This window comes from Phodopus roborovskii, unplaced genomic scaffold, assembly GCF_943737965.1.
Source record: "Phodopus roborovskii unplaced genomic scaffold, PHOROB, whole genome shotgun sequence".
Classification (NCBI taxonomy): Eukaryota; Metazoa; Chordata; class Mammalia; order Rodentia; family Cricetidae; genus Phodopus; species Phodopus roborovskii.
The window spans coordinates 5,994,298-6,020,470 of NW_026126567.1; the positions used below are offsets into that span (position 1 = coordinate 5,994,298).

A 26,173-nucleotide genomic window follows, 5' to 3' on the forward strand; every position below is an offset into this window, starting at 1 on the left:
CAGCTCACCTGGTCAAAAGTCATGCAGGCAAAGTTGTCTCTTGTCCAAGAATAGAAGTCACAGGAAACCTCTCGGGCCATTGTGGACGCTGTAAGGAAGCTGCAGGCCTCGTCATCTGCACAATCTGCAAGTACCACAGGGGACTCATCATCTGACTCAGATGATGCTGAGGAGGGGATTGACCCACACCCTGCCCTCACCCTCATCTCCTGACATATCCCTGCCCTCAACACATAAACTCTCTTGCACGCACGCACATACACACAGAACATCCAAACACAAATACTCACAATATATCCAAATACACCAACACACACACACACACACACACAGAGAGAGAGAGAGAGAACATCCAAACACAAACACTCACATCATATCCAAATACACACAGAATACACGCACACACACACACACACAGAACATCCAAACACAAATACTCACAATATATCCAAATACACCAACACACACACACACACAGAGAGAACATCCAAACACAAACACTCACATCATATCCAAATACACACAGAATACACGCACACACACACACACAGAGCATCCAAACGCAAATACACACAGAATACAGAGAGAGAGAAAGCATTCAAACACAAATACTCACAATATATTCAAATACACACACACACACACACACACACACACACACACACACACACTCAAGGGATATCTATTCTTCCACATGGCTCCACATGAATTGGCCACTAGAAGCAAATAGCATCTTTCAACCGACAAATACCCTTTCCCACTAGAACTCAAGGAGAATTATTCCCATTAGCCCACATGCCCTCAGCCCTAAAGGCCTCTTGTCCTTCGATCAAATCATATTAACTTAATTTTCACTGCAAGCAAGACTCTACTTCAGTCTTAGGAACAAGGGCACTACTGCCATGTCCCCGGCGACCCTGCAACCCACACCTCCATTTCTTCTCCACCCTCCTGTTTCGTTCTCTACGGTACATGGCTCTCCTACAATTTTCTTTTCTCTCATCGACAGTGGCACCCACCCTTCTCACTGCCACAGCCATTTCCTCTTAAGTGGCCGTGCGACCTTCTGCAGCAACCTCTTAATGCTTATTGTGGAAACAGTTATGCCTACCGTTCCGGGGGTCACTACCAGTACATCAGAATAGGACTGTAATTTATTTAGGGTTAGGGTCTGGAAAGCAGTAATTAAATAATGTGAAATGGAGTCACGAGCTGTGTCCTAAGAAAGGGAAGAGAGGAGGACACGGGAAACACAGGGGGAACTATGTAAAGACAAAGCAGGAAGACAGCCATTGAGAAACTGGACAGACCACGGCTGCCAACCCCTTGTTTTCAGGGCTTTGGGATCTGGAGCCATGGGAAATCACTTTCCTGGTTGAAGATACCCAAACCCCACTGATCTGCAGATCCTGTCTGCCCCCGAGTGAGATGGCCTGCTCTGGTTTCTCTATCAGACCCGATTTTGCCAGACCTTCCTGACATGGTAGCCTTACTCTAACTTCTGTCTGTTGGTGTTCCCTAGCCTTAAGCACTGGATTTCACACGCTTGGATGACGTTACCTTCTGGTGCCAGCAAAGGGCCTTGCCCTTTCTGCTAACCTCACTCCATGTAATTCTACATCCCCCTTTTACCTGCCTGCTGCCTTGTCTTTCGAAATCAAGCCGTATTACAGAGTGCGATGGTGCACACGTGTGTGTGTGTGTGTGTGTGTGTGTGTGTGTGTGTGTGTGTGTGATGCCCTGTGCAAGGACAAGTGACCCTCACAGGCACCTACCGAGTCTGCTGTCCTGGGGCTGCCTTGTAGCATCTGCTCACTCCCCTTCACACTGCCCACCCAGTTTCCACACACCATTTGTTCTACAGATAACTTTGTTAGCCACCTATCTCCTGCTTTGTATTACGGCTGCAATACAAACAAGAGCATAGGCTTAGCCTACGTAGAGGCGCCATCCAAAGTAGGTCCTTATTCAGAGTGCCACTGAAAGAGGTTTGTGGCTGTGGTCACAATTGCCACTTTCACTTTTGCTAGCCTGGGTTTGAATTTAAGACTTGTCACTTGCTAAGGCCATGTCATTGAACGAACTATTAACACTCCCAAAGCCGCCTGTTCAGCTGTACCTTGGAATCCCTATGGGGTGGTTGTAGAATTACTAGATGATGCTAGAGAGATGTGCTCAATGAACAGAAGTTGTTACACCTTCCTATCGGTACACGCATTAGGCAGGTGCGGAGTGATACACAACTGACTGCATTTCCGTTTTCCAACATTCAGTGCAACTCTCGGCAGATGGTAGATATGAGACAAACAGCAGAGACGTTAGGAATTGTACAAACATTTAATAAATCAAGTTGCCCAGAATGTCTTTGACTGATTAAATTTTCATCATATTGATTAATGTGTGGTTTGCCCTGCCTCTCCGGGTGAGCATCTCCTCAACTCACTTACCTGCCAAGCACTGTACCAGTGGAGCTGAGGAGTCATTCCCAGAGACTTTTGACTTGACTATCACAGGAGAACTGGCATCAAAGATCACCTTTGCTTCTGGAACTTTCTCAAATTTCTGCATCACTGGAAATAAAGTAGACCTGTGAGGTCCAAGCCGGAAGTGTGTTGAGGACATTTGCACGTGACTATTTACTCAGGCTAGAAAGTCCTGTTAAGGTCAAGATGTCACCCTTGATCATCTAACTGTCTCACATGAGGCACTTGCCATTGGAAGGGGCCCCAGCCTGCTCCCTCACATCTGGTTCTCAGAAGTATACCCTGCTGTGGCCCCACTTCCTACCCTATGCCCGGGAAGTAAGGGGAAGATCTCACATTACCTTGGACTTTTCATCTCATATTTTCTCATAGTTAACTGATTGCTTCCCCCATCTAATCGTCTCTTTTCCTGCCTTGGAATGCTAATTATATTGCATGATGCTTACATTGAAAACGCCCTCTCCTAAAATATTCTGAATTCTTCCCGAAGTGAGGTAAGCTATTTTTACAAGACAAATCAAACATGTGCGTATGAGGTTTTGCAGACCTGGAGATAAGTCACGTGCCCCCTACACTTTTCAGACTGTATTTATTTAGGTGATGGGTTGTCATCTGTTTCTCTAGCAACCGTCAACACACTTGAGATCCATTTGGTGGGACTCACAGAGCCACCTGCTCAGGGAACCAGACAAGTGAGGAGGAAGAAAAGACAAATATCGGCTGCTTTATGACTTGGGGTGCATTTCTGACAAAGGAGACCAATGAGTGATAGTCACAGAGAGAGCTACCTTCCAAGCCACAACAACTCCAGCGTGCCTATGCTGCCAATCTCTATCAAAATACACAGGAGTTATTTATAACCCCTTAGCATCTTCAGTCACCACTACAAACCCGGATGTAGATGCACATTACCATAGATGTCCAATCCATTACAAACAGGCCTTGTATCTACATTGGTCTCCACAGGTCAAAACAACCATGCTTTTAATGAGGAAGCAGGGGAAAAATGAAAGTAGACATTAAGTTGTCCTTTCTCAGTTTTTTCATGAAAGCATAAATACGCCGAAGTGCTAACAGAGAAACAGCAGGTTTTAAGCTTTCATGTAGATGTAGAAGAGGGGTCTGTGGAACTGTCATCTAGACAAACAAAAGGGACTAATTGAAAGAGACCGGGATGAGAAAAGGAATAGATTCACTTCTGTAAAATAAATACACACTTGGATGAAACGTTTGAAAATGAAGAAATAAAACATTTTCTAAATTTACAAAGTGACCCTTTCTGCTCTCATCACTGAAGATGCCAGGTTCATAAATGCAGCCCACACTCAGCCTTGCTCCTCATAATCCCCCCTCCTTATTTTTCCATCCCTTAAGACTTTGTTTATATTCTAGAAGTGCCTGTGTAGCAAACACCACAGCAGACTCACTCTGGTGTCACTAAGGCCAGTTTGATAGAGACTACATGTGCACGTCCTAGATTAAACTGAACTTGACAGGCCTTTCCATTCCTAACAGAGTCTAAAAAGTGCAGTCCATTTATCTCTCTGCTTAGGGATTCTATATGAAGAGCCCCAGATAGTAGCGTTTTTCTTGTTTGTTTGTTTGTTTGTTTGTTTACCATGCTGGGTGCTATGAAGAAGTTCATGGCCAGCAGAGAAGGAAGAGGGGAAGGTGGACATTCATTTCGGTATTCATATGTTCTTTGTGTACTCGCTATGCATCAAATCAGAGTTTTAGACACCATTTAAGAGAGGCCCTTGGATCCTCATGTTATAAATGAAGAAACCACTGAAGGTAAGAGAATATGCAGGACTACGTGAACAGCAAGGGAATCTTGGGGACTCATCCGCTCTGACCCCAGACATCATATCACATCCTTCTGTTCTGTAGACTCTTATCACACCTTGTATGAGGGGACTTGATGGTATGCCTGGGACCTTCTCATCCACTGCCCACTGAAGACCTGAGATAGTGCTTTATTTGTGGACATTTGAGATGACGTTGATTCTCACAATGTCTCAGAAAACAGAGAAGAGACGCTGGTGATCAGGGTTGAGCAAGTCATCCCTAGTCATCCCATAAGGAAATGATAGAATAGAGACAGATACCCAATAGTTCCACAGCATCCAACTGAGAGGGAAATGCTACCCAGACCCACAGATGCAAGCTGCCTACAAGAGAAGAGGTCTTACCAGTTAAGATTTCATGAAAATTTCATCTCTTTTGCATGCTAAATTATTCAGGGGCGATGGTCTTATGATTGCCGAAACTTATTTTCAAATGATTCAACAACAACAACAGCAAAAAAGCAAGCATAGAGTAACATATCTAAGTGAAGGAAATCTTCATTTTCTGATTTCTATATAAGTTAAAAACTTTTAGTGCAGAATAGGTGGTGGTCTGAATGTAATTGGCTCATAGAGAGTGGCACATTAGGAGATGTGTCTTTGTTGGAGTAGGTGTGGCCTCGTTGGAGGAAGAATGTCACTGTTGGGTTAGTCTCTGAGGTGTTCTATGCTCAATATTCCACCCAATGTCACAGACCACTTCCTGTTGCCTATGAGTAAAGATGTAAGAAATATCAGCTCCTGCTCCAGCATCATGTCTGTCTGTACACTGCCCCGTGCTCCCTGCCATGATAATGGACTGAACCTCTGAACTGTAAGACACCACCTCAATTAAATGTTTTCCTTTGTAAGAGCTGCCATGGTCATGGTATGTCTTCACAGCAATAGAAACCATTAAGACAGGCAAACGGTATCTGTGTATAATCCCTTTCTGTAGGTCCCTGAAGACCCTGGTCCTGGCACCCACAGTAGAAACAATACAACCAGTACATACTCAGGCACTGGGAATCTGAGAGTCCCGCCTCTGTCTGTAACCACTGTAGCCTCCATCCCTCGCTGTCCACACAGAAGGCCGCTCCACTGTCCCTGTCCCTCTGGCTGGCTTTGTACTGGCCGTCCTGGTCACACTGTAGGCCGGCCACATTCCTCTGGCAGTCAGTGAGACCTGGAACAACAGATGGACACAGTAATGAGTAACAGGGCTGTGTGTTCTATTCCTTCTTTTCCAGCTTTCAGGACCCCTGGACTGTGGTGATGCCACAGTCATGGGTAACCCAGACACTCTATCTGAGGTCTCTTAGTGTGTCCGCCCTCAGCAAAGCATACCACTAAGGCTCTGTATCCAACCTACAGTGCATCTTTACATGGACTGTAAAGCCCATATTTTGGAATCTAACCTTCAGTGTGATCGCATTAGGAGATGGGGCCTTCGGAAAGTAATAATGTCGTGAGGATAGTGCCCTTAGACATGGATTGGTGCCCTTACAAAAGATGGCAAAGGAGCCGATTTGCACTTTCTGCCACACATGGACACTTAGCAAGTCATCCTCTGTGGTATTTTCAGTAGACACCAAACCTGATGTCAACTTAATTTTGGGCTTCCAGACTCCAGAAGAATGAAAACCAAACTTGTGCTGCCCAATGCCACTCATCTTATAGTTGTTTGAAATAGCTGTCTGGAGAGATGGCAACATCTCCAGACCCCCGACTTGGTCTTGTCCAATGTTATGATTCTTTCTGGAATTGACACCCAATGGTAAGCTTGGCCAGTGTTTCTATTGCCCTGTGAAAAGGTGGTTAATGACAACTTGCATCCTACTTGATGGAAGCGCCGTGAGGGCAGGGCCTGCAGCCCATTGCACTGCCCAGTGTCTAAAATGTATACTCCACCTCAACATCCAAGAATGCAAGATTGCTGCCCAGGGGTGAACACCTCTCTATCCCTGTGTTCAAGCCACTGTCTCTCCCTGGAAGTCCATGCTCCACCTGGCCAGTGTCTTCACCTACCTGAACCCCCATCCTATCTGTTAAAAGTGGGCAGTCCCATCCACCTGGGAGAGGAGTTGGGATGACTGAATGAGACTTTACAGATGACATGATTGGTCTGGAGCCTGGCAGGAGCCTGGCATTCACAGAAGATGGCCACTGGTTCTCAACAGTGGAAAATTTTGTCGTTAACCTCCCCACACCGGCCACCCAAGAAATGCTTGGCAATTCTTATAGTCAAGTTTGCTTGTCATAACTTGGGGGAGAGGCTGCTGGTGCCATCTAGCAGATATGGGACACACTGATGCTATTCAACCTCCTACCACTGTGGGGCAGTGTCTAGGATGCAGAGAGCTCCACCTCCAAACGTCTCCAGTGCTGACACTGAGTAGCTTTGCTGCATTCTGCTGGGTGGAAAGGCTTTCCCTTCAGCGTGGCCCCAGAAGAACTTACAGTGAGTCTTGCTGAAGGCACCAGTGGTGATGGTCGTTCTGCCTCTTGGGCATGGGAAGCAGGCTGAGCTGCCTGCCTCTTCCTGGTAGGTGCCAGCGGGACAGGGAATACACCGCCCATCCTGAGAGAAGCTTCCTTCGGGACACTTCACTAGGGGCACAAGCACAGGCGACATCAGAGTGAGAACTTGCTTTATGGTCATAGGCGGGGCTTGCAGTGCACGTAGAACCCTAAAAATCAGCCCAGGATTTCAATGGGGCCTCCGGCTCAAAAGCTGAAGAGTCAGCTATGAGGAAAGGCAGGCGGTTGGGCCCTTCTCTCCAGAAGCTGAGGGTGTGCGGCAGGCATGGGAATTCAAGCGAGATTTCAGATGTGGGTCTAATGAAGTAGGAGACAAGTCAGGGGCACATTAGAGAGGAACAGCCTCTGAGAAGTTAACACTAGAGACTTGGGTGTGTGTGTGGGGGGGGATGGGGGAGCAAGTACCAGACAGTTAAAACAGCAAGGACAAGACCCCCAAGGTATAATGGCAAGAGAAAGGCCAAATCAGGCCAGCCAGGAAGCCAGACATGAGATGGCAAAGGACATGAGCTTGGCAGGAAGTGAATGAGAAAGAAGAGGCCCAACCGTGGCTTCCCAAAGGGTGTGACAGAGGGTGGAAAGCGCAGGCAGGTTGGGTGGTTCCCTGCTTCCTGTACAGTTCTTGGGTTCTTCTGTCGTTTTTACTCTGTGTGAAATGGAGTCAATAATATTTAACGGGGTATAGAGGCCATGAACATACAGTGTCCATCCTAATACCACGTATGTGATCAGCAAATAATAGCCACTTTTAGTTTAAAGAAAGTCCTTCCTTGTAGCGAACTGTGCACAAATGTTACCTTCGCAATGGGTCAAGTCCAGTAATTCTAGCAATGTAGTGTCATCCATCTCACTTGACTGCTGTGGCTGATGTCCCTGTGGGTCCGTCACTAATAGTTATGATGCTAATACTGGACAAAGGGGATGCTAATTGGGTACCCAGAAATCAATACTAAAGGTGGTTCTTGCGATCAGGCCTGTTGGCTTCTGATTGTCTTAAAAAGCTCAAATTCTGTGGATAAGAGCTCTTGTCAATTTGTCAACCTGGGTGCTGGTATCTTACTGTGGTCCTCTCCTTGTTTCGCGGCTCATCTGCTGGTACCCGGTGCTTTCTTTCCTGCTAACATCTTCAGTCCCTCCTCATGTCTCTTTTCCAACGATATAGGCTGGGAGCCCAGAATCCCATAGCTAAAGATGCATTGAGCCTTCAGGAGCTCCACCCGCCACCCTGACCCTGCTGCCTCGGAGAAACATGGAGGGCCTGTCTCTTTTCCCTCCAGGTTCAGGTTTGTATCCACAATAACTTGTCAAATAACTTCAAACTCTGAGCTTTAGCCTGTAAACGCTGGGGCCAAACTCTTTTTCGTCCTTGGAGCCCTCGGCATGCGCCTGGCACACACCTGCCGTGCACACTCCATGATTTAATATATCACCACTAAGAGTTAGCAACTATTCCCGTCTCGCAGCGGAGACGGCCGGGCCTGCCATCACTTCCTGCAGCACTCTTCTGGAAGAGGAGAAGGTGAAATTATGGCACAGTGACAGCTATTCCCATGAGACAGACATCGTTTCTGAGTTGGCAGCAAGGCACTCAACTGGCAGAAAGGAAGCACAAAGCGGCGGCGAGATGGAGTCACCGTCCTGGGAGCTGCTGTCCCCAATCTGCGTGCATGCTTGGTGTCTCTGAGCAAATCAGAACCTCTGCCACGCCTTTCCAGCACTTTCCAGCACACCCTAGCAGCGGAGATCCTTCTCTGAGCACAGAGTTTCGTGATTGGTTGGGGCAATTGCTTTTACAAGTGAGCGCCCTATAAATTCAGGACTAAAGCAAACACAAGCTTCATGGCCCTGCCATCTTTACTCAGAGTTCTGATGATGACAGGAAAGTGAGACCTGGAGAGATACACATCAGAACGCGGGCTTCTGTCGGTGTGAGGAGTGTGCGTGCTTTATCTCCATGGTGACTTTGCCTGACCTCAGGAGCCTTCCCACCCAAAGGGCACTTTTTGTAGATCCTAATGAGGCGGAGCCTTGAGGGCCAGCATCCTTTGCTCAGAAAGTGGCTTCTCTTGAGGCTAGAGAGTCCACCATGGCCCCTGCACGCTCACTTACACCTTCAACTGTGCCCCTCTGCCAGCCAGAATCACTGAAGCCTGCGGCCAGCACCTTCCTTTACGCAGTGTGTTACCTGGGTCATTTGGGTTTAGAGTTGTCAAGGCTTTGAGTCAGGTTGTTCTACTTGCCAATATCTTTGCGTCCCATCAGTGACACAGCTACACTTCTGAAGAGAGGAAAATGTCTTTGAGGCGACATCATGGTCCTTTACCATCTAAGAAGTTCACTCAAGCCCTCTCAAGCCTTTCTGGTCCTGTCACTCAGAGTTCTCCTGTGGCACTCGATGGGGAGCCAAACTTCTGGTCTATCCCTCCCTGTACCCCATCTTGCTCAGTGGGTGACCTCCTGCCATGTTCCTCACAGACTCCATTCTGCTACAGAAACCATGTCATTGTCTCATAAAGCCAGGGGGCTTTTAGACTCATTGCTTTTCCATGAATCCATCCAGTTTCTGGAGTAGTCTTCATTTTGATGACCCTAATACACAAAAGCGCGTGTGCGTGCACACGCTCGCGCGCACACACACACCTGCCCATCTTAGCAGCAATTCCTACTCACTTTTCCAGACCCTGCCCAACACCTGCTGCATGTCTCTCTGGCTTTCTGGAAGGACCACGGTCCTCTGCTCCAGCCATACACAGTGCCTTTGCTGCTCTGTAGTTGTGGCATGAGGCTTGCATGTCACTAGATGGGTGGCAGATGGCTGAAAGAGGGTAGGGAAAAGCCGTAACACACCACGCCAGGAAAAGGAGTCCATAGGGAACGAGTTCTAGTATAAGAACTTGTAGTGAGGAAAAAGAATGTATAGTAGATAAGTGAAAATTAATGCCAGGCAGAAGGAAAGTAGGAAATCTGGACAGACTCCCTGTGATCTCCTTCAATGGAGGCTGTTAGCAGGGGCTTCCACAGGAGCCATAATGATGAATGGAGGTTAGAGAGTGAACTCATCATACCCTGATGAAACTGCAAGCAAGGCATCATCTCCCTCGCAGCATCCGAATGACCCTGTCCACATAGCTTACAAGGGAGGGAAACTCCTGCTGGCCCCCACGTCGCTGCACTAGCAGGGGCGGCTTACATCAGACCTCGGAGGTTACAGAGAAAATCCTGCCTCGTCTCCTCAGGACAATACTCTGCCTCGTAGCTCCACAGCTGTGTTCCAGATGTGTTTTAGAAGGAGAGCCAAAAAAAAAAAAAAAAAAAAAAAAGGAGAAACCTGATTCTTGGAGGTGGGGATTCACTAGAACTCCCCTGTTGAGAGGGGTGGGCTGTGGTTCACAGGGTAGAAGCAGATCTCTGGTGCTGGTAGAGCCCGGCTCACAAGTCTACACGGGCAATCAACAGCAGGGGCACTGGCCAAGAGCTGGCCCTAGACAGAGGTGGGCTCTCATCAGGAAGGTCATGATTTTCAGGGGAGGACAAGTGACCTCCTTGGTCCCCAGGGTGAGAAGGCGCTGGGCCCAGGACTCAAGTCCAGGTGTGTCTGACTAAAGACTGCTGCCCTAAGTGTATAGAGCTGTATGTATGCCTCAGCTTCCTCGGGGTAACATGAGGCACACTGAACTCTACAGAAACGCCCACACATACAAGCAGCTCACCGGGGATCTCAGACATCATCACAAATATGGAAGAAACCCCAATATTTTCCTGACACCTTTTGTGGGATGCTTCTGAAGCGAAGCTGCCCAAAAGAGATATGTAAACCTAATGCAGCTGGCCTTCAGCTTTAGCGATTGGGCTTACTAGAATCTAGTCACATCTGACTCTCTACAGTGACCGAGTTGAACTATTGGTACCAGACCATATGGCCCAGAAAGCCACAAATTCTGCCCATCTGGACCTTTACAGAGGAGAGTTGTAAGAAAGGACCAGCAAAGCCTGACCCTAGCCTCTTCCCCAAGTACCCTTCTTTGTTTTCCTATAGGCTTTACTGAAGTCCTTCCCATCCTGATGACATGCAGGGTTTCTCCTTTAGGCAAAGCCGCCACATGTTAAGCCCACATCTCCGCCCAGGACACAGCATATTAAAGTCTGAGAACAAACACAGTGGCTGACATGTGTGACGCGTCCTCTCTGTGACTCTTCCTTACACTTAGCAGACACCACCATCCCCAATTCCTCCAGCTTCGCATCCTCTGGTCTGGCCAGCTCTTAGAAGATGGACAGACAGATTGTGTGTTCTGGCCCAAGAGGAGCGAGGATTCCTCACCCACTGATATCGGGTTTGGCGACTTCAAGTCCCTCTTGGGAGACACCCTGCTTAGGCTGTACACATCCCTTTAACATCTCTGACTCATGGGGAAAGGGCCTGCTACCAGACTCCTGTGAGATACATACACACGAAGTCTCACAGCCGAGTGTAAAGTCTGAAGTATACACTGGCAGGGAATGACTGATCCTGTTCTCTGTGCTAGGATGGGAATATTGCTCAAACCCAGGAACTTGGCACCAATTTCAGAAAGTCTACAAAGGCTCTGTGTTGCAATTGATACAAATAATGGGGGGGGGGAATAACAGAGAACCTTTCTCTCCAGCTTGATGAAAACATTCTCTACCTCAATTCATGTAGGAAGAAGGCTTCCATCCCGTCGTTAAACCTTTCAAGCTTTGGTGATGGAATAACAATCCCATCAACCTACCACATGCAGACCACATCCCTATCCCTGAAAGCTGTATATTAACTTATATAGCCAAGAGGAATTAGAATTAGAGGAGGGGTTAGGATTAAAATAGATGATCATTCAGCCATGGAAGTGTCCTGGATTATCCAGCTGTACATCATTAAAATGGCTCTTAACCCAGAAGGAGATGTGGTTCCGGAAGTAGGGAGGTTTGGAAAGTCACAGGACTGCTGCCCTTGACATTGAAAGAGGGTGTCTAGGGTGGAGAGTGTCCCCAGCTTTGAGAAAATAGTGGAGATAGATCATTCAAGGGTCTCCAGGAGGAATACGGTCCTGAGGATGCCTTGATTTTTAGCCAAGGAGACCCACATTGTAATTCTACCTACTGAACTATAGGATAAAAGCACTGGGTCTGGAGTGATTTGTAAAGAGGGCAACAGGAAAACGACACATTCTTCCATTCACTTTGCAGCTGAATTCCCAGGAAAATGGTCTTCAAAGATGCTCATGGGCAAGAGTAATAACAGCCAAGCCAACCCATTACAGGTCTCATGTCCATGAGCTATGGAATGGGCTGGCAAATGGCTATATGTGGGCTGAGAGGAATGACACTTCCTAAAACAAAACCAAGAAATGCTGAGCCAGGATACAGTGTAGACACTGGTTATCTTATCCCTGTGAACCCAGTCCCAGGGTTCAAGCCGAAGAAGGCCTAACAGAAAGTACAATGTCACACACTGGATTCTTCCTCTCGCTGAGCCTTGTGAGTGAAGGCTAATGAGTGATTCCTATGAAAACCGAACAGAGGAAAATACTGCTTGACCAATGCATTGGTGATTCCTTGGCCCCCAAGCTCAGTGGCCTTTTCTGAAGCTTCCTGGGTTCCAAACCTCGGTCCAGAGGGAGGTGGGTACCTACCACAGCCCAGAGGGTCCTGACTCGTCGCTGAGACCCTGTAGAATCCTTCCAAGCACCCAAGCTGAGTCCTGGGAGAGGTGGCAAAGCTGCCCCCATGCAGGAAGTACAGGGAGGAGTCTGCTGTGAATGTCTTGGAGTCCAGATGAAGCTGGAACTTGCCACTTTGGATCAGATCTGTGAAGCGTCCAAGGAGATCCTGGCCCAGTAAAGCCCGTTCTGTAAGACACAGATGAGGCAGAGGTCACCTAACTGTTCTCTGAAGATCCAGGAAGGATAGTAGGTGTGGGGCTGCCTAGAACACCCTGAGAGGAAGGACACGTGGGTATCGTGCACTCCTTCCTTAGACATCAAAACAGGCCAGGCTCGAAGAAGGTGACTTGGCTAGCCCAACGTCACATACACAATACATACAAAGTCAAACTCTAAGCTAAGTCTCTAGTTCCCTGTCACTAAAATGATCCATGTTGGTACAGACTGTGCTTTACTGTGATCTGGTAAAGCAGATTCAGATCTCTACAAAGCCTCAGTGTTCACATCAGCTGACAGGCCTAGGGATGCTTCATTTATAGGTGGGGAAGTTCCCAAGAGCCACCCACATGAAAAGCATGGCCTTCTTTTAGAAATGCGACTTTTACTATTCGCTAAGTTTGCAGAGGGCTATGACTTCCCAAGTAGAAAGCAGAGGAGTTCCATCTAAGGGACTGATACAGACCTCTATGTGTAGAGAACATCCATGCTGCAACCTGCCACTGGCCTTGGCCTGAAGCCACAGTCATCATTATCCTCACACTGAAGCTGGGGACAAACCTCTCATGCTTTTACAATATCAAACACTCTCAAACTATCCAGGCTTTCTTAGGGGAAGGGTAATGAAAACCTCCAATCCATAATGCTAGATAGATCATTGCCAAGGTACCATCAGGAGTCCAAGAGGGTTATAGACCTGTAGTCTGCCTACTGGATTCTACCCCAACCTTGTGTTTTTATTTTATTTATTTTTGAGAGATTTATTGTCCTAGAACAGAGGTCAGGTTCCAGGCACTCTGGGTAACTGGGTGTTGGGCAACTGAATGACAGAGGAGAGACAGAAGTTGCTCCCTGAGACCCTAAGAATGATGCTACTTAGCAATGTATGGATCAGTCCCTACCCTACCAGAAAGCTCAGAGAACACAGGGCACACACGCATGATGGCTCTCACACAGTTCACCCAACCCTATCTTCTTAGGTTTTTGTGGTTTCTCTATTCATCCCTAGCATAACCGTCAAGCTGTTGATAGAGGCAATGGGCTGAGGTGTTTTCCCAGTGGAAATGGGTGGTATGTAAATTGTGAGCCAGTGAAGACACCCTCTCTCCACCCAGTCTCCCTTCATGCTGTGTCTACCCCTACACTGAAGTGTCTAGCCTCTCTATTGTTTGTGATGCTATCTGTCCTACTGACAAGAACTTTACTAGTGCATCTATCTATCTGTCTACACACACACACACACACACACAATACTATTATTAACTCTTGGAGGCTTTCATACAATGTAATTTGATCATACCACCCACAGTTCTTTCCTCTAACTCTTCCCAGATCAACCCTACACCCCTACCCACTTCCTCAATTTCATGTCTCCCGCTTTTCTAGTAGTCTATCGATTGTGTAGTAATAATTATCTAGTAATCTATCCAGTTTGTGCTGCCAGGCGAGAAGGGTCAGCAGCTTAAGAGCACTTGCTTCTCCGGTTTCGTTGCCGGGAGGAGTCTGAGGCTCAAGGAGGCCGCCCAGCTCCTTCAAAGCTGTCACACAGATAGACATACCGATGCTGGGTAAATCTGGAAGTGAGGTCACTGAGATGTCCCCAAGCCGTAATTTCCATGTGACATTCACACCTAAACGCTCTGCAGTCAGACACCCCACCTGAACCGAGGAGTTGTCACAGACAGTACTGGAAACCAGGGTCCCAAATGTGTTCACCTGCATGGAGATGGACATCTTGGTTTAGGGACATTAGGAGAAGCTGCTGATAGCAAGCATGTGTCGGGACCGAAAAACCTCTTCCCCACATGAGGCTCCCTGAGAGTGATTCTGAGTTCAGCCCAAGCCCTCACTGTGGGAAGGCTGCCACATACCCGGACCTGGCAGAAGCCACGGGTTGCCAGCTCGTCCAGTATGAAGGCCTGGAAGGCCTGAAGCAAGCCGGAGTAGGCAGCACTGCACATCTTGCCTGGCGGGAGCAGGAGCTGGAAGTGTGCTTGGGTCTGCATGGTCTGCCACAGCCGAGGCCCTGCAGCCGGGCACAAGAAAGGACCCGGTGAGCTGAGGCGACAGGCCTGCCTGATCCATTCCTGGGCACTTCACAGTCCCTCCTCCTTCAGCATAAACACACAAGTGCTGCCTTTTTTGCACAGATGGCCTGAGATACCACGTGCCTTCTGGCACACTGGTTCAGCTCTGAATGCCTCAGACTCGGCACAGCCAAACTCCCAGCTGATTCAGTCTCTGAACTGGGGTTGCTTCATAGAGACTCTGACATTCTCCCTGGAAAAATCTCCCATACTGCTTTGCAGATGAACACCACCCACCCCACATGACTCTGCAGGCTAGGGGTACATGTTCCCTAATGCTGCTCAGTGTTCAATGACGATTGACTTGGTCTTAATTTTAACTGAGGCCACTCTGTCACAGTCAAGGAGACAGGCCCCCTAATTGTGCAAACCACATGTTAAACTTTTTCCGGATGAGAACCCTCTACAACCCACAGTGCTTTGCAGCTAATCCTACCTTAGACACACTGGCAGTCAGCTAGAGCCTTAGGATGGAGGTCAGTCTCGGGATACTGGTCTCCACCTCAAGATGCTTCTCCTACCACTGGGAGGGTCAAGTGAATGATCCAGTTCAAACTGGTCTGCCGGGGCTGCTGATGCCCTGGCCTTGTCAAGTCAGGCTAGGGTGGAAACCCATGCTGCCACGCGGTAGTATGTGTAGGTGGGTGGGTTTGTCTTCACCTGAGTTGAATGGGTTTTCTGAGGCAGCAAAAGAAGCTGCCTCAGGGAGAGGTCTCCATTTACCCAAGGTGCTAATGCCCATCTGGCACAGGTCTTAGACCCTTGCCCTTCCAGGAATTCACCACACAGGTCAAGATGGATATGGGCAGAGGTTAGTGCTTGGCAGCCAGAGCATCTACCACTGAATATCTGTTTCCAATTCAAGTAGCCACAGGCAACCTAGAATAACATTAATTCTCCCATACAACATTTGGCTCCAGAGAGCCACCAATATAACCTAACTCCAGGAGCTGTGGACATATTTGCTCCCAGAGCTCCTTCTAGAAGCAGTGCTCCATGGGGCCAGCTCTCCAGCCCTGGTACCACCCTACTTATAAAAAGGCTGTGTATGAGTTGGGAGAGTCTCCTCAGAGTCTCCTCAGCAACAGCCCAGAGAGGGAACAGGATGCAAGTCAAATGTCCCCATCGCTACTCACGCTGGCAGGCTCCTCGGGGTGGCGGCGGTGACACCCAGCGCAGACTCTCCAGGCTACAAATCAGTGGCCCTAGCGGGAAGGCACTGTGACGGCCCTCGCGGCAGAGCAGATAGCACTGCTGAATGGCGGCCGCTCCTGGACCAGCAGCCTTCTCACAGAAGACCACTCCATCAGCCACACGTGACTCAGAGAATGGCAGCGGGCACCGTGGGCCTGGGGGCAGGAAGAAGCAGACTCATGGGCACCTGCCCGGCTGCGGCCCGGCTCCTGCCCACAAAGGCGAGTTACAGCAGCATCCGCAGCTAACTTACAAATCCGGTGAGCCACCACCTCATCCTCGCTACCTCAGGGTCACAACCTGGTCCATGTTTCCACTTTTACTGCTCTGAGCTCAAGGACCAGCCCCTGTAGCCTCTCCCCCCAGAGGGACAATAGTCCTGTGCGTGAGGTCTTCAGCACTGGCCCCTCCCTCGTGTCCCTCCAGTCTGCACTGCCCAAAGTGACTATGGGCTCTTGATGCCCGTGTGCCTGCCTGCTGCCTCTGCCTCCCACTCGTATGTTATGGGGCTCTGCAGCACGGGAGGACCAGGCCAGGGTCCTGGGGTGCTTCCAAAATCATATCTACTAGACATTGTGATTGCTGTAGAGTCAAGGAAATGGGAGGCTGTGGCACAACCTGGTTTCCCAAGGTCACACACCGGTGACAGACGGGAGCCAGCTTCTGTTAGCTTCTGTCTTCTCAGCACAGGTCGCATAGTGTGTGTGTGTGTGTGTGTGTGTGTGTGTGTGTGTGTGTGTGTGTGTGTAGCTGTGGACGTTTGAGTAAGAATGACTCCCACATGCTTCCAGACGTGAAGGCTTGGTCATTGGAGACTTACTCTCACAGGCAGGCTGGGCGCCTACCACGCGGGTCCCAGGCACTTCCTCCCCATTGTCCAGGACACACCAGCAACTGCCCTGGGCCAAGTCACACTGCACCGGGGAGAAGCCCCCGCCAGGTGCCTCGCAGATTGGGGTGTAGCCAGGGCTGACTTTCTGGGTCAGGATTCCACTCTTGAGAACATCACAGAGGCCTGGGCCTGTACAGAGACAAGGGATGGGGAGCTCCCTCTGACACCTGCTCCCTCTGACACCTGCTCCCTCTGACACCTGCTCCCTCTGACACCTGCTCCCTCTGACACCTGCTCCCTCTGACACCTGTTCCCTCTGACACCTGCTCCCTCTGACACCTGCTGTCTCTGACACCTGCTCCCTCTGACACCTGCTCCCTCTGACACCTGCTCCCTCTGACACCTGCTCCCTCTGACACCTGTTCCCTATGACACCTGCTCCCTCTGACACCTGCTCCCTCTGACACCTGCTCCCTCTGACACCTGCTCCCTATGACACCTGCTCCCTCTGACACCTGCTCCCTCTGACACCTGCTCCCTCTGACACCTGCTCCCTCTGACACCTGCTCCCTCTGACACCTGCTCCCTCTGAAACCTGCTCCCTCTGACACCTGCTCCCTCTGACACCTGCTCCCTCTGACACCTGCTCCCTCTGACACCTGCTGTCTCTGACACCTGCTCCCTCTGACACCTGCTCCCTCTGACACCTGCTCCCTCTGACACCTGCTCCCTCTGACACCTGCTCCCTCTGACACCTGCTCCCTCTGACACCTGCTCCCTCTGACACCTGCTCCCTCTGACACCTGCTCCCTCTGACACCTGCTCCCTCTGACACCTGCTCCCTCTGACACCTGCTCCCTCTGACACCTGCTCCCTCTGACACCTGCTCCCTCTGACACCTGCTCCCTCTGACACCTGCTCCCTCTGACCCCTGCTCTGCCCTTTGCCACATCCCTCCCTGGGGGGTCTGTGGGAACCAGGTGGAGCACAGTGGGGAAGGATGGACGCCTTCTGGGCAGCTGAGTCACAATGAGTGTGCCCTCTCTTTATGTGCTGACCACAGTTTGTGACAGGATCTCAAGCACAAGCAATGGCAAAGAGAGGAATGCAAGAGGCCACTCAGGAGTCTAATGTTGGACCCATGCCTCAGAGCCCAGGGTTGCCCTTGGGAACATGTAGGGCCAGGCATAGCATGCAGTGCCTCAGGGCTGCATGGCCAGTCGTCCCCAAAATGCCAGTGTCCCCCGTAGGCAGGGACAGATGATGGGCACTGATCCTGGCCAGTGCTTCTCGGTTACAGAGCACAGCCAGCTCCTGGCCGCACTGGTTTTCCTGAGATCTTTCAAGACAGGAAGGGTGCCTGTTTTATAGACGGGAAAGCTGAGACACATTCGTATCAGGACACAGTCTCGTCCCAGCTGAGGAGGGAGCAGAGCTGGGGCTTGGCCTCCATGCTCACCACGGCCGCTTTAGGGCAAGGGGAAGAGAAGGTTACTCACACTGAGCACTGCTGTTTGTGTTTTGTGGCAATCGTTCTCCTGAGGCTGGGTCCACACACCAGGTTCCGGATTTTGATGACTGCTGCCTGGCATACTGTCCTGTCTGTGATAAAGCCACGGTTATTTCAGTATATGCGAGGGTTTGCAGTTCTCTTATTGATGAGAGAAGGGCTTGCAAGAATGTCCCTTCCTCAACAACTGGTGACAGCTTCTCCAGACAAAGAAGGCTTTCCATAAAGGGGTCACTGTCCATTCAGACTTTATAGCCATTCTCTAAATTGTTGGCACCAAGCAAGGACAAGTTGTGCCACTTGAGGGAAGGGAAAACTCGTCTTATTATGAGACGTGAGGCAAGGGAACAATGTCCTGGAACTAGAGAGGAGCAGGACTGCATGTGCCCCACACCAGCTCCACATGGTCCAGAACTAATTCTAGAAACGATTTTTAATTCGGAACCTCAAAAAAGCCTTAAGTGTCTGTAATCAGCAATACAGGCGTGGCCTAAGACAATGATCCCACAAGCCCTTCCTCCTTTTGGGGGACCTTCAGACATGACCTATCAGCATGGGCTCCTACTTTCCTGCTCTGTCCTGGGACAGTAGGCTTCCCCAACCTCACACTTCAACTATCTAGGCCTCAGTCCTCAGTCCCCCCCCCATATAAAGCCAGGAAGCTAGACTAGATTGATCCCCACCCCCCCCCGCCGTGTGTGTGTGTGTGTGTGTGTGTGTGTGTGTGTGTGTGTGTGTGTGTGTGTAGATATGTATGCATGTATTTGTGTGTGCATGGAGGTCAAAGGGCAACCTTGGTTGTTGTTCCTCAGGTGCCAGGTACCCAATATTTTTGGACAGGATTTCTCATTGGTCTGGAACTCACCATATAGGTTAAGCCTGCTAGCCAGGAACTCTGGGCATCCGCCGATCTTTGACACCTCAGTACTGAGATTAAGGCACTATGATGTTCAGCTTTTGCTACATGGGTTAGGGGGATTCTGGTCTTTGTGCGTGTCAGACGAGCACTTTACAGAAAAAGCCATCTCCCCAGGCCTGATTCCAGAGTACTTTCACTCCAGGAACTCCTTCAGCAGAAAAGCCCCCATCCTATGTCTGCAACCTTCATCCCAGGTGAGACACAGAACCCAGAACTACTCAGAAAGCTGGGGACTCTGCTGCCCTTATCATTCTACAGAGAGAGAGAGAAAAAGAGAGTGAGAGAGACAGAGAGAGAGAGAGAGAGAGAGAGAGAGAGAGAGGGAGAGAGAGAGAGAGATCAGAAGGAGGGCATGCCTCTGCTTCTGGCCATCTGGTCAACCACCAGGTAAGATTCAAACTCAAGCTAAGTTCTGAGGAAAGTCTATGGGAGAAAGTTAGAATTGTGAATACCAGTCTCAATTCATTGAGATCCAAATGGAGTCTAGCTGTTGGTTAGATACCAGTCCTGGGGAGGGGGGGGGATGAAGGCAGGCCAGAAATGAAGGTATCAGTTTGGGTAGTGAGGATTTTAGCTGTTGTTCACCAGTGCCATAGCTGGCAAAACCCTCACAATCTGTGGATCATCAGATCACATGTCAGAATTACCCTTCCTGCCCTCAGAAGCTGCAGTGCCCACATTTCCTTGCTCAGGAGAACAGCCATGCTAGGAACATTGGGCTGACCTGCGTCTCCAGGAGAAGGTGATTTGTCAGGCAAGATAAAAAACTAGACCAAAATGGCAACTTTCTGTACAAATTAATTAATAAGAGGACCTATTGTTTATGGAATCCCATAATGATGTGGGTGGGATGTCCTTCTATATGCTGCAAATATGTGTTGCTATTATTGGTTGATGGATAAAGCTGCTTTGACCTATAGCAAGGCAGAATATAGCTAGGCAGGAAATCCAAGCAGGGATACAAGGAGAAAGAAGGTAGAGTCAAGGAGACACCATCCAGCCACCAAAGGAGACAGATGTCCCAGTGTCACATACTGGTAAGCCACAGGCCATGGGGCAATACAAAGATTAATAGAAATTGGTTGATTTAAATATAAATGCTATACATACACTCCCATACATATCTTGTATGCATGTATGCATACAATGATTGTATCAATCATTACTGATTAAAAGGGCCAAGGAAATGTATTAAAGAACTTTATGTGGTTAAAATAAATAAGTAATATAAATGCTAGCCAATAATAACTATGAGCCATCATGCAAACAATTATAATTAATATTAAGCTTCTGAGTGGTTATTTTAAGAGAGGCTGTGGGACTGTGCAGGACACATAAAAGCGTCGGGCTACACCATACTATGGCGCCGCCTAGCATTACATGTCCCTGAACATCTCATACTCCTGATTTCATCTGATTTTCATCTGGGAGGGGAGCAGAGTAGGGGGGCGATGTCACCCACCCTTTAGTAGGGATAGGGGACAGGCACGGGGGAGTGGGCCACTTGGTAACTAAGTGGTTAGATCCTGAACATGAATGCTTTCCCTGGAGGTTTTTACGTCGGTGTTTCAAGGCACTGTGAGTTACAACTGGCAACAGAGGAGCTAGAAGTGATGAGGGGTGACGTCTTCCTCTAAGGCTGGGAACCAGAAGACAAAGCCCACTGACCCAAACAAGGTGACTTCAGAAAACATACGATAGCAAATATACATACACACACACACACACATATGTGAGTATGCATGCACATACATTGTGTTCTACTGTATTTTATACATTATTATGCATAATAATATAAGTACATAATCGGTCTTTAAAGGCCCAGGCCTATGATTAAAGCAAGACACAGTTGGACACAGAGAATAAAAGCAGGCCTACACAAGGACACACAGCCAGGTCTAGAAGGATCAGGGCACCCATGACTCCCTGAGAGTTTTATACTAAAGAGAATGACCTAGAAATCTAGAAAATCCACCGTCAGTCAGAGGAGGCCGTGTCAATGCCACCTTCCCTCCATGCATCCTTCCTGAGTCTGCAGAAGCTCACCTGTAGGCAGGTGGGGGTGAACAGATCTCCTGGGCCTGGGTTTCTTTGGGGTCCTGCCTGCTTCCATGCAGAAAGCAGCCCATTGGCTCGGGATAGCTCACAGCTTGTGGGGCCTGTGGGGGGGGGGGAGAGGGGCTATAAACAAACTGCTGTCGAGCTAAGGGGAGGCAGGCAACCCCAGCTAACCCCAGACTCCAGACCAGTGGATGCGTACTCCACAGAGCTCGAGCCTCAGAGGGGCAGGCTCCATTCAGGGAGAGACATGTGTGGGCTATGTTGGTGGCTTTAGAGGGTCAAGATGGCTATCAATTATCGATGGCCCAGAGGTGACCTTCAATAGGAGGCTGGGCTCAGAAATGCATATGAGGTAGCAATATAACCACTGTAGCTGAAGATGCCCAGGGACAGGGCACAGGGATTAAAGCCAAGCTGTCACCAGCCTTGGCTCTTGCTGGTACATCTCCAGAGAGAGCACCAACAAGGATGTCCCAAAGTCAACACGAGCCCCAAGACCTGGGGACACAGAAAACAATGTGTCCAGGGCATTCTCAGAGACAGGTCTGGAGGGCTAGATCCTAGAGTCCCTCTCTGTTTCGTGACCAGGCTGGCTCCAGCAGCACAGAGGTCATTACAGAGACCAGATTGAAGAATCTCACCAGCTTTACTTACACTGGGGCATCTGGGTGGAGCCTGCAGTCATTGAGGCTGGAATGAACTCTCCCTGCCCATCCACACACCAGCACTGTCCTGGGAAAGAAGCCATAGCCCATCAGCTCCGGAAGCATGGTGGGAACTCTCCCAAGGGTCCGGTGAGTAACTTCTCTCTTTTGCATTCATAGCCAGCAAGGTAGCCTGTGTGCCCCCTCACCTGACACTGCCCACAATCAAAAGACCCCCAGTAAATGAGCATGTCAACTCCACACTGACTACAGATCCCGGTCCTTGCTGCCCTTTAACAGGGGAGACAGCTGGTAATAGAGAAGCTACGGGTTTTTCCTAGTTACTGAAGAGGGGCCAGTAATCTGGACCACTTGGTTCCCACTGTGGCTCTCTCTGCTAAATATTCACTCGCCCTCTCACAGTCTCCTTACCGGTCCCAGCATGGCATTGCATGGGCTCCCAGCCTCCAAGAACATCACACTGTGGCACATAGGGTCCTGACCACAGAAGACTTGCAGCTCCATTGGACTCTCCCCGGGAAGCTCGAAGTCTCTGATAGAAATTCAATGCTGGAGCCAGGGAAAGAAAAGCACCGAATGTGACAGCTGCCTTGTGGGCCGCTCTGTCCTGAGATAAACCACGCCCACCTCTGGACAAGTCCTTGCATGCAGCATGTAAGACAGCCTTCTTACAACCTGAGAAACATTTCAACCTGAAATTTCTCCTAGACTTTTGGACAGCCAGGAGACTCTCAACAACAGATCTCCCTGTGAAAATAAGTGCTAGACTGCATTGGGAGGGCTCTCCGTAACCCTGTGTGGTAACCGCATAGACGATCCATTAGGCTGCTGGGGGCTTCATGCCCATGGGATGCACTTTACTCTACAGAAGAGACATGGATGTCATAAGATTTTTCTTTGGGCTGCCAGCTCACAAACACGCAAAAGACAGAGACTTCTTGTTAATTGTGCAATCTTGTCCTATAGCTTAGGCTTGTTCCTAACTAGTTCTTATAACTTAAATTAACCCATTATCTTCATCTACATTCTATCATGTGGTCTAACCCTCTCTTCCATCTTGGACCTCCTGTTTCCCCTCCATGTCCCTGGCCTCTCTCTCTCTCTCTCTCTCTCTCTCTCTCTCTCTCTCTCTCTCTCTGTCTCTCTCTCTCTCTCGTGACTAGATTCCTTCTCCTCCCTCCTATTCTTCCTTCCTAGCTATTGGCCATTCAGCTTTTTATTACACCAATCGCCTGCAATACACCTTCACACAGTGGGCAAATATCCCACGACACAGGACGCCCAAAGGTATGCTGTGTATCGCGTGTGTCAACCTTTTGGTACGACACTGTCATCTACAAAGTCCAGTATCAAGAACTACGCAGTTGGGTGACAGAAATAAAATCACTTACGTGCCTCATAATGCTTTGAGTGAGTTTACGGTTTTGTGTGGGGTCACATTCCTAACCATCCTGAAACACATGTGGCCCACAAGGCTGTAGGTTGGACATGCTAGAAAGGATTAACTGAATCCTCGCCATGGGACCTAGGCGGCATCAGCGTCCCATCTGACCAGTAACAAAACTGAGACAGACAGACAGACAGACACTACTTAGCCAGGGTCTCACAACAGGACATGGAAGGACAGCTTTGACAACATGTGGTTTTCACACCACACCTCTCCCAGCCCTGCATGGATCCTCTTGCTCATCACTCGCCACCATCCAACACTTCATACATGTACAATAGATCATGTATGTGCTTATCACATTCCTCTTCTGGGCTCACATTTAGGATCCTTAGCACTGAGGTCCATGTTTCTTTTGCACAAAGAACCTGGCTCACGACATACATTCAGGGGACAACTGATCCCTAGGTCAACGCTGATGCACACCTGTAATCCCAGCTACAGGGAAAGCGGAGGCAAGAGGATCTCACGCTGAAGACCGGCCAGAGCCACAGGGTCAAGGCTAGTCTGGGAGACTTGGTGAGAAGCTGTCTCAATTTTTTTAATTTAAAAAAGAACTGGGGGGGTGTGGGTCAATGGAAGAGTAATTTCCTGGCATATGAGGCCCTAGTATGTATAAAACAAAGCAAAAAAAAAAAAAAAAAAAAAAAAAAAAGAGGGACAAGTGATAGAAAGTAAGAAGGAAGACAGAGAGAGAGAGAGAGAGAGAGAGAGAGAGAGAGAGAGCTGGAATAAATGCTGTCATGTGTGCATGTGTGAGAAGAAGGGCAAGGAGAAGTAAGCAGTGGTCAGAGCTCATGGCCACGTGGCCTGGATCCCCCAGATCCTCACCCTAGGTCCCTGCTACCCTTCTACAGAGCTGGGTTTCTCTCCCGTCCCCTTTCCCTGTCTGGCCTGCAACCTTTCCACAAATGGAAGTGCCCAGGGTGTGGTTCCTCTTGGGGATCCCAGAGAACTACCATCTCTGGTGTAACTTCGGCAATCTGTTTCATGGGGGGGGGGTCCTTCCCAACCTGTCAACTTCAGGACTCCAGGAGGAGGTATCTCAGATAGAAGGACAGCATCAACCTGCAGTCAGATACCAAGATTTGCATTTGAAGCAGCCTGGTGTGTATGGTACTCTCAAAGCTGATTAGTTTCTACATATCCTGGTATCATATCTCTTGGCTGTGTGATAAAGCCAAGTTTCTCTACCTCTCTGATCCTGCATTTGCTCATCAGTGAAATGAACTCAGTACTGACTGGGTAAGTGTTACATCATATTAAAAGAGCTGGGAGGTGACATGCAATGAGTGGGTACAGCTCTGCCTCTAGACACTGCCTCCATGTTCTGCTAGCCGAGGGTGCTTTGCGGCCCTCACCCTCTCCTTGTCCTGGGACCTCCATCCCCAGACTCCATACAGACTCCGGGTTTGAAACAGCTGCTTCCCTGGTAAAAGCAGAAGCCTCCAGTTTCTGAGGAAGTGGGAAAGGTGGACCCTGGACAGAGGAAAAAGGGCGGCCAGGTGTGCGATGGGCAGGCCACTGGTGTGAAGGAAATGAGGAAGGTGTGGTGCTTTGGCCCCCAGAATAGTCGTCTGGTTGGGGAGGGAGCAGCAAACGATGGGCTGATCTGCCAGAGCCTTCTCTGAGGATAGAACGAAGACGCCACTCCCAAGCCAGCAGCAGGTGCCATCAGGGGAAAACAGGGAGTCTCAAGCTTATTGCAGGCAACTCACTCTGATGTCACGTAAATGTTGTCAGGGGAGGATGGCCAGGAACTCCAGAGACCACTGAGAAAGGATGGGGATGCAGATGCGGCTCAGAGAGAGAGAGAGAGAGCTCAGGTTATGTTGACGTGGGGTCAGTGAAAACTCAGTGGCCTCTGGCCAGACCAGGCTGTTGGCAGAGGAAGGACGCTGGCTCTCAGCTGAGCCAGGCCTCGGCACTGACCACAGCTGCTCCGTGTTCAGCTGGGCAGGGCACAGGACACAGACAGTATGGGCTAGACTACTAGACTACTAGGCTTCCTGGCCCAGCTTACACAGTTACCGGATGGGTGAACCCAGGCAAGGGTCTCAACCATGACTCAAGTTACCTGTGTAAAGAATCGCAGGAAGTATTACATCATTGTTCTTCTGAAATACTAACCCAACTAATACAATGTATTTGTCATTCAAACACCTGGGCATGGCTTAGATTTAAACTCCCTGTGGCTGTTGCTAGGCTGGAGGACTGTGATTCTCTGCCATGTTCAGAGATGACACAAACCTTTGGGACTTGCTCTCACAATTCCCTGGGCTCACATGAACCGTGACTCCTCAGTACAGGGGACAATGTCCCTTCCCCCTCCCTTAGTCTTGGGGATGAGAGGCCACTTTAAGATAGGCCAAGGGTTGAGAGCACACAGAGCCTTCTAACAAGATTATGGTTTTACGAGGGCTGTGGGTGCCATCTGGAGTACACAGTGTGAAGCCCCTCACAGGCTATGTTATGGGATCATGGATCTTTTAGGGAAAGCATTGGCGAGGGCCAAAGAACCACTCTGCCTTTCCAGGAACCTGGCAGCCCAAGTTAAGCCCAAGAGAGTCAGACAGAAGCTCTGGCTTCCTCCGAATGGATGGTGTAGTAGAACATTATTTTAAGGTGTGTTATTTTTGTTTATGCTGCATTTGTTTAACTCTGTGGAGCTGTGTTACTGTGCCTGTCTAAAATGCCTGGTGGTCCTAATA

General features: G+C 49.3%; 1 protein-coding gene across 1 annotated transcript in view; it reads right to left on the reverse strand.

Annotated features, from left to right (window-relative positions):
* Positions 1–26,173, reverse strand: part of Tg (thyroglobulin) — a 164,496-nt gene that overhangs the window by 120,099 nt on the left and 18,224 nt on the right. Inside the window, exons 12-24 of the mRNA XM_051202542.1 lie at positions 22,427–22,564; positions 22,005–22,082; positions 21,336–21,448; positions 18,360–18,462; positions 16,849–17,049; positions 15,971–16,183; positions 14,619–14,773; positions 14,307–14,463; positions 12,502–12,717; positions 6,770–6,919; positions 5,325–5,495; positions 2,448–2,570; positions 9–124 (exon numbers count right to left, since the gene is read on the reverse strand). Coding sequence (XP_051058499.1) covers positions 9–124; positions 2,448–2,570; positions 5,325–5,495; positions 6,770–6,919; positions 12,502–12,717; positions 14,307–14,463; positions 14,619–14,773; positions 15,971–16,183; positions 16,849–17,049; positions 18,360–18,462; positions 21,336–21,448; positions 22,005–22,082; positions 22,427–22,564 — 1,934 coding nt within the window. The remainder of the gene's footprint in view (positions 1–8; positions 125–2,447; positions 2,571–5,324; positions 5,496–6,769; positions 6,920–12,501; positions 12,718–14,306; positions 14,464–14,618; positions 14,774–15,970; positions 16,184–16,848; positions 17,050–18,359; positions 18,463–21,335; positions 21,449–22,004; positions 22,083–22,426; positions 22,565–26,173) is intronic.